This window comes from Trachurus japonicus, chromosome 9, assembly GCF_045865225.1.
Source record: "Trachurus japonicus isolate A0001 chromosome 9, Traja_1.0".
Classification (NCBI taxonomy): Eukaryota; Metazoa; Chordata; class Actinopteri; order Carangiformes; family Carangidae; genus Trachurus; species Trachurus japonicus.
The window spans coordinates 4,093,457-4,106,089 of NC_140915.1; the positions used below are offsets into that span (position 1 = coordinate 4,093,457).

Consider the following 12,633-nt stretch of genomic DNA (forward strand, 5'->3'; position numbering starts at 1 on the left):
TGCGGCAAACGTCATCAAAGCTATGGAACTTAATCAGTGGACCAGACTTCAGTGTTTTGGACACAGATTGCATCTTGCAATTGGTAAGTGTAAAAAGTGTTTTAAGTGTGTGTTTTATTTATTCATTCACTTATTCATGTGTGCCTATGTCTAGTACAGTTTTTCTCTTAATGTTTTTCTTGAAAGCCCTTACAAATATCTAGTTTGTATAATTAATATTGTGGGAACAGATCATTCATCATCAATGGTAGATGATGGATACTGTTATGTGCTTTTGATCATTGATTTTCTTACTGTTTGTAATATGGCTTTATTGGATTTACTTTATTCTCTTGCTAGAAAATCTGCCTGCAATGTTCACCATTATCATCCTTACATTTTAATTCTAATTAACTGTCTATGTTCTTCTTTATTGTCCAGAAAATGCTGTTAAAGATGATGCAAGAGTTAAAAGGGCCACCGGACTGTGCAAACAGATAGTTGGTGTCTTCTCTCATAGCTGGAAAAAGAAGACGGCACTGAAAAAGGCACAGCAAGAATTAAATTTACCCGAGCACTCACTGATAACTGAGTGTCCAACAAGATGGGGCTCAAGGCAAAAAATGATTGGGAGGATGTTGGAGCAGAGCAAGGCGTTGTCTCAGGTTCTGTCTGAAGACAAGAAGACACGTCACCTGGTCCCCACTTGGCAGGACATAGATGTCCTTGAATCAATGAACAATGCCCTTGGTCCACTTCAGGAGTTTACAGATGCCCTGTCCGGTGAAGCCTATGTAAGTGTGTCATACCTGAAGCCAGTTCTCCATCTCCTGAGAACATCAACCCTGGCTGAAAATGATGAGGACACAGATCTTACCAAGGAGATCAAGTCAAGAGCGCTTGGCTACATTGAAGATAAATACAGTGACCCAGCCACACAGGAGCTACTGGACATTACTTCCTTCCTCGATCCTAGATTCAAGACTGACTACATCAGTGCAGAAAATGTCCCAGACATCAAAGAGAGAGTGAAGACGGAAATGGAACAGGTGGCACGAAAGGTAACTTGCTCTGTGTAGTTTGGTAATACAAAATGCCACATCAATACAAGTGATATTTTTATTACACTGACATTTTTAAGGTTTAAATAGAATGCCCAATCACTCTAAATCACACCAGACTACAAAACTTTTGACAGCTCTTATCTCTGTGTTTTGCAGGAAAAGAGAGCTCGTGTCAGCACCACAGATCCCAAGCCTCATGATGCAGCACAGGCAGAGCCATCCACCACAGTGAAGGGAAAGCGGTCACTGGGCAGCTTCTTCAAGGGTAAGGCTGTCCCTCGAGCTTCCACTACACAGTTGGAGGATGCCATTAAAGCTGAACTGGACAGCTACCTGATGACTCCTACTATTGATGGAGAGGAAGATCCACTGGCCTGGTGGAGAGTGCACAATGTTAACTTTCCATGGCTGAGCAAACTACCTTGTAAATTCCTATGCATACCAGCTACCAGTTCACCATCAGAGAGATTGTTTAGTGCTAGTGGCAATGTTGTCACATGTCAGCGCTCATGTCTAAAACCATCAAAGGTTGACATGCTGGTTTTCTTAACCAAAAATCTGTAAAGAGTGATGTAGACATGTCAGGGAAGCAAGTAACATTGTTTTAGTACTTTTGAGATTTTATTTGTTATGCACCTCACCCTGACTTGTACCAGCCTTTAAGAGTTTCTGTGTTCACTATTTTTGCTTTGTTTGAATTTTTTTGTTTAATGCTATAAAAGGAAATATTTGTGTGCTGCTGAGCCACAAATGAAAGAGTAGTGTCTTTAACTTGTGCATGTTTCTTAATAAATAATTTTCTAATCAATGCTTAACTTTAGTTTTCATTCTTGCATTAGAGTAATGGCATTTATTTTGAATGGAATGATGTAATATCTGTTAATGTTACTGTACATTATGTATATTGCACTGAAACATGATTTGAAGAAAATCGTGAAACAAATCGAAATCGAAAAATCTGCCAGAAAAATCGCAATTAGATCTTTTCCTAAAATCGTTCAGCCCTAGTTGAAACGTTGCCGGACTCCAGCGGGATGGTACGAAGAGTGAGGATAAAAACCAAGACCAGCATATTAGAGAGGCCTGTTAACAAACTATGCTTGTTGGAAGAAGCGGTGTCAGGAGAGAAGATTTAAGAAAACGAAAGAATCAAAGAACACCAGTTTAAGTTTGGACAGTTCATGGACATTTTAAGTCTATTATTTTGAGTCTTAATGTTTAAGGTGTAATTGTTTAGTCTTCCTGCCTAACCAATTAGGGGCCGGGTAATGTAAGGGCCAATAAGTTAACAATTTGATGGCAATAATTTCATTTAAAAACAGTTAAAATTTATCATGATAATTTCGATGATTCATAAAAGATTTAAAATGTCTTACTTTAAAGTTGGTAATGTGTACATGATAAAAATGTTCTGTGTCTTTAAATTTTTTGCTCTGATGTCATCTTGCAGCTGTAACTGTGATTGGATGTAACAATTTAGTTTTGAGTCAGATAATGGTGGAAGCTACACAGTCTTTTGACCGTGCGTCAGACATTGTAATTTACTTTCAAGTTTTCAAGTAAACATCATAAAGCCAAGGAAAGTCGTCATGTCTCGTCGCTCGCGTTACAAAATGGTGTTGGTGGACTGACTTAAACAAGTGGTACAACAAAAGGAAATGAGAACGGAGTGCCACTACATTTTGAATATTTCCAGGCAGTGAGTTGTTTCTTGCTTTAAATATTATTTGAGCTGTCTGTAGATTAACAAGATCTTTGAATTTCAGTAGTTTTGACTGTAAGAAAAGAGAATTTGTGTAATCCCTATATCTTGCCCTATGAATGACCCTTACAGCTTTCTTTTGCAGAGTGATGAGTGGATGTATTGTGCTTATGTAATTATTTCCCCAAACCTCTGCACAGTAAGTTAGATAAGGAAGGACTAGTGAACAGTATAGAATGCGGAGTGTTTTGTGATCCAGAACCTGTTTTGCTCTATTTAATACTGCAATGCTTCGTGACACTTTGGTTTGTACATGATTAATATGAGATTTCCAGCTGATTTGATCATCTATTGTAACCCCCAGAAATTTGATCTCAGTAGGTGCGTTTCCATTACCCCTTGAAATGCGCAAAACCTAAATATCGAAATGAAAAACTGATAATGGAAACACCTACATTTCGAAAAAACTCTCAAATATCGCAAAAAAGTTTTTACGCTCTCATGAGGTGGTTTTTGAGACGTATCGATACAAACGTGTATCGCAAAAGTGTAATGGAAACACTTTTTTCGCTTTTCTACACGTCACCGGCGTCACCGGAGTTGTGTGTGTCCACCGTCCACGCTGTGTTGGTTTATGTAACTTGAGGGGACAAATGAACCACATGTTTATTGTCATGCATTGCTGACCTGGGCATTGTTTCTCATTAAATTAGAAAAACCTTTCCTATCATTCCCCTTTTCCGTGCATGGTTGAAGGAGACTGGCTCGCATCCACACTCCCACTCCCTCCTGCGCCGACATGTCACCTTAAGTCACATAAACCAGTACGGGTGTGTGGACACACAACCACCTATATTGTTGTCAGCGCCTCATCACCGCTGGTGTTACTGTAAAAGGCTCCGTTCTTTCTGCAGTCAGGTTAAAGCGCACATCCGCCGTGTTGGTAAACAAATAGTCCCTCTATATCAACGGAGGCCGTGCTTGATCAGCTTGGGTTCGAGGTGATGTGAGTGTGGGCCAGCGGGGACAGAGGAGGGGGCATTAGAGCTTCAGTACGGAACAACTGGCCCGTGTGAGTGCGTCCTTATTTGTGGCCACTGCCAGCGCCACACGGGCTTTGCCTTTCAGCAATCAAGCGCTGTTTTTGTCTTTGTTAAAAACAATAACAGCAACAGCTGTCGGCAGCTGAGATCGCTGTGCCGTCACCATAGAAACGCAAGACGCATTACGGCTCATTCGCAAAATACCTTTCAATGGAAACACCCGCAAATAGCAATTGCACTTTTTCGAAGTTTCAGAAATATCGCTTTTATTTTGCGAAAATCTGTAATGGAAACGCAGCTATTGACTCTTTCAATAGCAACCCCATCCAATTGAATTTGCATTTGTGTATTAGATCTGCAGTTCCCAAAGAGGATTATTCTTGTTTTGCTCAAATTTAATGACAGTTTATTTCTATCAAACCATAGCTTAAATTTAATTAATTCTGTATTAATCTCTTGCATTAGGAGTTGTAGATTACTACCAGAGCCAAAAATACTTGTGTCATCTGCAAATAGCACCAGCTTAAGTACTTTTGATACCAGTCATTGATATGTAAAATAAACAACTTAGGGCCCAACACTGACCCCTGTGGGATGCCACAAATAATGTCCAAACATGCTGAACAATAGTCACCCAACTTCACAAACTGTTTCTTGTTGTTCAGGTAACTCCTCACCCAGTCCAATACTGTTCCCCTGATGCCATACTGCTCTAGTTTATTGATTAATATGTTATGATTTATTGTGTCGAACGCTTTTTTTAGGTCTATGAATATTCCAACTGTATACTGTCTCTGATCTATTGCATTTGTGATTTCTTCAATGGATTCTATTAATGCCAGTGATGTCGTTCGTTTAGATCTGACCCCGTATTGGCTATATGTGATAATCCATCGATCCAGTTATTGATTATAAAAGGCTTTGTTGAAAACAAATGGGAGGAGGCTCAGCAACACAGCGGAGAAGAGACCAGACAGGCAGAGATGTGCTAAATTATAATATTTATAAATCGATAAAATTAGTATTTTGATCAAAATTACGTTTCAAATGAATTATTTCACTCGTACGCCGTGTAATAGGTGGGATAATGTATGGTACGTTATTGATTAAATGCACTGACACTAGTGAAACTATCAATTGCACCAAACAGATACACTGAGTGGAGCGGTAGACCGGTCCAAGATGGCGGCCCCACCGCTCGTCAGCGCCAATAGGCCCAGCGTTCGATGCGGCGTCTACTCTTTATATGTCTATGGTCCTCAGCGCAGGCGTCCCCGGTTCGAGTCCCGCATCGGGCAGACCTTTCCTGCATGTCATTCCCCCTCTCTCTGCCTCCCCCATTCCTGTCTATCTCTACTGAACTATCAAATAAAGGGGAAAAAAACCCCAAAAAATATACTAAAAAAAAAGAATAACAAGAATATTGTTTTTATACTCAGAACACTCAAATACACGGTAGCCTAACAAATGAAATGTGTGAAGACGATGGGATGAGGACAACATGTAACTGCCGTGTCAGCTCTCCGCAGCCGCTCACGCACATCTCCTCTCCGGCCACGCTTCCTCGCTCGTACAGTATGCTGCTGAGGGCTTCACGCCCCACTGCCACCGATGCCAGCCGATCCGAACGGGAGCTTCCAGCCCGATTCCTCCGGATCTCCGGCGGGATGCCATCAGGTGAAATCACTGCCCCTGAGTTGCTGCAGTGGATGAGGAAGTCACGGCTGTATCGGAGCCTGTCAGGTCAGTTGCTCTGTTGGACGTTTATAGCACTCCCAAGAGTGACCAGGTTCAGGAAAAAACACTCACTAAATCCTCAGATATTAAAGTATTCAAAAACACAGGTAAAACCACAGTTAAAAACCGCAGTTCCCACAATCACTCCCATACACTCTTGCTGCGTGTCGCCATGACCAGCGCCACCGAATGACCAGTGCCAGTCAGGCAGTCTTGCAGACTGATGAGGCTGCTTCTGTCATCTGGCTCCATGGACAAGTAGAGTTGCGTATCATCCGCCTAACAGTGAAAATTGATTGAGTGCTTCCGGATTATGTCACCTAATGGGAGCATGTAAAGAATGAAGAGGATTGGCCCCTAAGACTGAACCCTGTGGTACACCATACGTAACTCTGCTGTACTCTGAGTGGTCGTTATTAACATTATGAAATTGAAACCTATCAGATAATTATGACTTAAACCATTTTAGGGCAGGTCCTTTAATCCCAATTTCATGGTCCAGTCTCTGCAGCAGGATGCTGTGGTCGATGGTGTCGAATGCAGCACTGAGGTCCAAAAGTACAAGTACAGAGACGAGACCTCTGTCTGAAGCTATAAGAAGATCATTAGAGACTTTGACAAGTGCTGTTTCAGTGCTATGGTGTTCTCTGAATCCAGATTGGAAAGCTTCAAAGAGCTTGTTACTGTGCAGATGTTCATGTAGCTGCTCCAGGACAATCTTCTCGAGGATCTTAGAGATGTAAGGAAGGTTGGATATAGGCCGATAGTTGGCTAACACATCTGGGTCAAGAGAAGGTTTTTTAAGTAAAGGGTTAATGACTGCCACCTTGAAGGCCTGTGGCACGTAGCCTGTGACTAGGGAAAGATTGATTTGGTTCAGAAAAGAAATGTTAACTAAGGGGAAGACATCCTTAAAGGGATAGTTCACCCAAAATTGAAATTTCACTCATTATCTACTCCCCCTCATGTGGACTAAGGGCTGGGAGAAGTTTCAGAGTCCTCCGTGGCTTCTCTGAGTTACAGGGGGTCTCGGCGTAGCAGTGCATGTCCATATAACGGTTGCAAAAGGATACCAACTGTCTTCGTAACAAAAAGACACACCAAAAAACATCCAAATACCTCCATGCTGCTTGTATGTAATGTCCGTCTTGTATTGAAGCCCCGAAATGCGAAAACAGTAAATAAGTCTATATTTCAAGCTTGTTTTGTAGCGGAAGCTTCTCGAAGCTCCTCTTCCCGGTTCGTCAAATTTGGACGAACTGGGAAGAGGACGGACCCTGGTTCGTCCAAATTTGACGAACTGGGAAGAGATGCTTCCGCTACAAACAAGCTTAAATAAAGACTTATTTACATTTTGTTTGGGGGGGGGGGCTTCAGTACAAGACGGACATTACATACAAGCAACATGGAGGTATTTGGATGTTTTTTGATGTGTCTTTTTGTTACGAAGACAGTTGGTATCCATTTGCAACCATCATATAGACATGCAGTGCTGCACGGAGCCCCGCTGTAACTCAGTGAACTATCCCTTTAAGTAGTCTTGTCAGAACGGGATCCAGCAGACATGTGGCTGACTTGGAAGAAGTAATTGCAGACGTTTGGTCTGAGAGGTTGATGGGAGAGAAGCTGTCTAAGTATGTAGTAAGTCTGAGAGGTGCTTCTATCGGCACTGTAATCTGTGGTGGTATACAGACCTAATGAGCTCTTCAAACCCTTTTTTACCTTTAAAACAGCACAGACACAGTAACAACACTTGTACATAAATACTGTACTTCTTGTGTGTTTTATTTGTGTTTAGTAAATATTTTGTGTGGAGAAAAAGAAATATGCTTATTTCTCATTTATACACATCTTGTGAAGCTGTTTTTTTTCATCCCTAGGTATGTGTTCATAATAGTATGGCCCTTGAAGGACTTTAAAAAATTGAAATGGCCCTTGATATGAAAAAGGTTCCCCACCCCTGGTATAGACCATTGTGGCCAGAGACTGCTGCACACGTGACTTTAGTCTCTAGTCTCTCTTTATGGGGCGCCTGCTCTAAATCAGATATACAGTGTATAAATACAGTGTTTTTATTCAGAGGTTCCGAGCGTTTCACTATGGAGATGCTGAGATGCTGCTGCTCCTTCGTTGTAACCGCTGCTGCTTCAGAGTCTGGGCTGACATATAGACTCTGGAAAAGTAATTTTTCCAGAGTAATTTGAAACACTGCTGCTGTGGATGAAATGGTAACACTAAAGCTCAGGAAAAAGTTTGGCCAACAGGCCAAAACGTCCCCCCTCGAAGTTGAATAGCTGCATTTTTAGCTCTGTTTGTGATTTGTGTCACAATGGGAGACCAATAACCTATTGAGTGCAAACAAAAGGTTGAACAATGATAATGCTAATTCCCTGGCCCAAGGCATGCACTGAATACCTGCACTACTGCAAACATCTTCCAAAAGGCTGTTCATCACCTGTAATTCTTACTCTTTAAATATAGATTCACAACGATCAGATTGTGATAAATGGAGGTATTATTACAAACCAGCGGCCAGTTCATCTCCAGTAGCTAGGCCTGTTATAATTTCACTTCTCAAATCAAATGGTTATGTATGCAATTGCGGCTCTAATTTCTAGGCTACTGACCACCAGAGTTGTTACTTTAAGCGCAGGTCAGTTGAAATTCATATAACATCAAAGTGACTGTGGGCAATGTGTAGCTATTTTGTGAGAGAAGTGCCATCTCCTGGTCATACTGTGTATTTCAATGAATGGGTGGAGTTACAGTAAAACACGCCTAGGAAAAGGAGGGGGTCACTCCAGCCGGCTGGGAGCTGCAGGGGAGCTGGAGGGGAGGCGGCTGGCAACCGGCTGGAATGAGAAAAATTGCATGGCTCCTACTGTACACGAGCCCTTTGATCCAGAAATGCAAGTGTCAGAAGAGCGACAGGCACAAACAGAGCACCTTTTATAAAAGTCGCTGTATTTCCTTTTCTAGAAAAAAAGCAGGGATTTTGGTGAAACCCAGCCATGTTTAGCTTGAGTTTTCTCAGGAACAGAGGCACGTAGAACAAACAGTCTGTGGCCATTTGAAGCAGAAATGATCGTCTTGTTGCCTAATAATCTGTTGGAGATGTGTTTAGACTTGGCTTTTAGACTATAGGCCTATACGGTTTTAGGACAACTCGAGAAAATGTGTGGTGTTGAATTGGGTGATCTGTGTGTCAAAGTTCGCCTTATGGCCCCTCTGATCTTATATTGGTCTTATCGCCTCCCATCTATTATGTTTATTTTCATTTTCGGATCCACCTGCTGTGCTGTTAACGTAACTATTTGCATTTCTCTCTCTCTCTCTCTCTCTGTGTCTCTCTGTGTACTGTGTGCGCGTCCGTTGCATGCCTGTTTCTAGCTGTGGGAGGGTGTTGTTTTATTATCACATTGAAATTCTGGCATTTATTTGAGCCCCGCCACCATGTGGGTTAGCCCCACCATAGTTGAACCAGAAAAAATACTCTGGTGCCGCCACTGAATAAATCAGGGCTTCCCAACCTTTTTTGTGCCAAGGACCGGCATAAATATAAAAAAAATTCATGGACCGGTTCGCAATTTATGTATACTTAAATATACATTGTAGAAAAAACAATGCATTTCAAAATGCTATCATTCTTTTACAGTGCTAAATGCACAATGGTTTCATATATTAACCCACCAACAGGTATGGACAAATGCTTATTTTATGAAAATGACAGCCTATTTCAATGATCAGACCACTTCAAAATTATACATTTTGGCCTCTTTGTATTGCAAAAGACATTAACGTTATTTAATTAGGCAACTCACACAGTTACTTCAGGCTATCATTTCTAAAAATAGCTAAATGTATCAGGCTTTCCAAATTTTGTCAAATCTTAGGCCAAACCACACAAGAAAATATCTGACCAGACCAGCAAGAACAGAACTGTTTGTACGTGATCTAAAACTGGTTATTGATTGACTGTATATTGATACAGTACCTCTTTAGCTGTAGGGGAGAGCGGGGTAAGTAGTGCCAATTTTTACTTAAACTGCCTTTAAAGCAAGGGGATTATAATAATGCCCCCAACTAATATATGTACATATAGTTTAGGATGTTGTGCATCCCTGGGAACAATCACTTTGAATCTTAAATCAACCGTTTCAGAAATATAGCTTTAGAAAAAAAAAATTCTGGCACAACTTGCCCCCGGTGCGGGGTAAGTTGTGCCATTAGAGAGAATACACTGGGGTAAATTGTGCCATTGATAATTGAAGTAAAACAGATCATTTTAATCTCACAAATGATAATGCTATATAAAAGCAAGACATTCAATACAAAATTAAAGCCAGAAGCGGCGATGATCGGGCCCTCGCTTGTCCCCATGCAGTCGCGGAGGCCTGAGGCACGCTGGGGGCTGTGGCGCAAAGAAACGCAATGTTTTGTTCATCCACCAGGCTACGAGCACAACCAGACTGGGCAGGTGTGTTCAGGGGCGGTCCCTCATCACACATGTTAAGTTTCAAGCAAATCCGTGCCCACTGCCATGTTTCTCCTATACACAGACAGCACTGCCACTGGCACAACTTAACCCAGGCCCTTTGGCACAAATTACCCCAAGCCCAGCATTTTGAGAAAAAAGGATTCCCCAGCTGTTTTGAGCTGGCATCATGCTAACTGTATAGACTCATGGTGTAGCTTAATAAAGCACTGAAACATGTGTGAACTGTTTTCAAAGTTATCTATAATTGTTCAAACATGGCAATCAAAAAACCTTGATCATAGAAATTTTACTTTGGAGGGCAAAAACTTGTTTTTTGAACATAAATGTGCTTTCCTCTCAAGCCATGTGTCTCCCTTCTTGATAGGATGAGTGAAATGGATGCCCCTTCAAAAATATGTGGTCACATGACCAACTTCTTCTATGGTTTTCTAGATAACAGGGGTGGAACTACTTGCCCCATGGCACAAATTACCCCACTCTCCCCTACAGAAGACTTGTCAGCTGTTCTTCCTGTGTACGTACACCAACATTATTGCCCTATTTTCTACATCAGTGGAATCGCCCATTGCAAAAACTCCATATTCTATATAGGAGATGTCATATTTGCGAGTGAAGCTCTGTTTGCTTTTTTTTGGGTAGCATTTTCTACTTGTTCATCACCATTTCTTTTACTCAAACAACCCGCAAAGAAACAGCTCATGGAGGTTTTCTGAGGTCCACTCATCTCTGCATAGGCTAATGCTGCACCCTAAGCTGCATATGCCAGTGTCAGGAACTTATGATCTGCCAAGCCATCACAGGGTCACTCATAGACACCTGCGGCCGGCTTGGGGGGAAATGGTACATAATAATAAAAAAATGTTATTAGCCATTTCACGGCCCGGTAGGAACAGCTCCGGTCCGCGGACCGGGGGTTGGGAACCACTGTGATAAATGACTGTTTATTGCCGTCCGTGTCAGACGCGCCTTGTGTTGCATTCAATACAGTTCACTGCAAGTGAATAGACTGCAGTGATTGTTTTGGTTCTTTTCCCCCCATTTGCACCTGTAGCACGTAGCCAAAGCCTCGGTCCGCCTGCAGCAGAGAAGACGTTGTGCCAGTTTCCCTTACCTTTACTATTTTAAGGGAAATTGTTACAAAGTGGTTTAGGACGTGACTTGAGAACTAGTTTGAGTGGAGGAAGCGAAGATTCAAGTTTTGAATATTGCTCAACCCTGGTTTCTATTTTCCAACAAAGAGGAACATGGTTCTACTGACGTGTCTTTAAACCTGGACTGGGCTGGAGGTTAAGTTCTGTATTTTGCCTCTTTATCAATATTTTCAATACACCAATATAAAATAAAATAGAGTCTTCAAATCAAGCGCTGAAGAGAGTTCAAGTTCAATGTAGTAGAGTTTTATTCACATTGCCGTCAATAAAACCTGTGTCGTACACAAGGGGAACAGGGCCCTGTCTGATAACACAGCACGACTTCACCCTCCTTTACAACACCATTTATACTTTTGACATTAAACATGGACTTTGACATCTTTTATGACATTAGTTTGGATATTGCTCTTCCGCTCTTTTACCCACCATTTGCACCGTTAATCCTCTCCCTGTTTCTCCACCTGGCAAACTGTGCGGGTCCTTCTTATCTCCGCTCTTCCGCACAAACCTCCTCTACCTGTTGCTGATATGATATGCAGGCCCCTGTTTTTCTACTCGTAATTCATGGCATAAGTGCCCCTTTTGTGACCGGCCACTCATGGGGGGGGGGGGGTTATATGATGGAAGTTCATTAAGAGTAACAGGAGTTCAATAAAGGGCAGCCAAAGAGAGTTAAACATAGATAATAGATTAAACATAGATTATATAATAAATGAAATACACACTCTTGGGCCTACACATGCTATGTTCTCCTTCACTATATAAGCCTTCATACACACATTTTTACACTACACTACATGTGGATCGACTGTACTTTTCAGAATGACTTTCTTCCTGTCTGTCCACTCTGCTAAAATGCTGGATGTTAGTTGCAGGTCTCTTACCTTGTAGCCGGAGGCTCATGACTGGAGGACGGATCATCTCTGGATAGATTACTGTCTTCAGATCCTGAAGTCTCTCCTGTGTCCCCCTCCTCCTCTGCACAACCACTCATCTTCTGTACTTCAGTCAGTCTGAGAGTCAAACCAGTAACACTGATGGTTAGTGCATAAATACAGGAAGTAGACCCAGGTCTGACAGAACAGGAAGAAACAAACACACCCAGTACACGGTTAAACTTGACACTGCACCTCACACAACCAACAGATCCTCATCTTCTCCACAGTCCACACAGAGAAAACAGAATAACGACAGAACTCACCTGAGTAAAAACTTCAGCTTCAGTTCTCCGTCTGTGAGTTCAATGATTAACTGAGCAGAGCTCGTCCTCTCCTCTGCTTCTACTGGGCGTAGCCCACAGACTGCATAGCACGTAGATTCATGCTGTACATTCACCACTTTCTTGGTTTTCAACTTCCGTTTCACTCGGTTGCATTCTAGCAAACGGCTAACTGGTAACGTTAGCCAGGGTGCCAAAACCGTTCTGACTAATCTGATGATTGTTAAGTCTATAAAACTA

At 41.9% G+C, this 12,633-nt stretch overlaps 2 protein-coding genes across 2 annotated transcripts in view; one reads left to right on the plus strand and one right to left on the minus strand.

Moving 5' to 3' along the window:
* Positions 1-12,195, minus strand: part of LOC146980677 (NACHT, LRR and PYD domains-containing protein 1-like) — a 64,764-nt gene extending 52,569 nt beyond the window's left edge. The window contains exon 1 of the mRNA XM_085787990.1: positions 12,059-12,195. Within this exon, the coding sequence (XP_085644116.1) occupies positions 12,059-12,095 (37 nt within the window). The 5' untranslated portion in view covers positions 12,096-12,195. The remainder of the gene's footprint in view (positions 1-12,058) is intronic.
* Positions 447-2,499, plus strand: LOC146980678 (E3 SUMO-protein ligase ZBED1-like). Its single transcript, XM_085787919.1, has 3 exons — positions 447-1,040; positions 1,200-1,427; positions 2,494-2,499. Exons 1-3 carry the CDS (start codon positions 603-605, stop codon positions 2,497-2,499), a joined length of 672 nt encoding a protein of 223 aa, XP_085644045.1. The 5' UTR covers positions 447-602.
* Positions 12,196-12,633: the final 438 nt, after the last annotated feature.

Bases quoted from the DNA above. Each gene is read 5' to 3' on its own strand.
- LOC146980678 (XM_085787919.1), top strand. From the start codon at position 603: ATGATTGGGAGGATGTTGGAGCAGAGCAAGGCGTTGTCTCAGGTTCTG. The intron at 1,041-1,199 runs GTAACTTGCTCT...TGTGTTTTGCAG, and splicing joins TGGAACAGGTGGCACGAAAG to GAAAAGAGAGCTCGTGTCAG.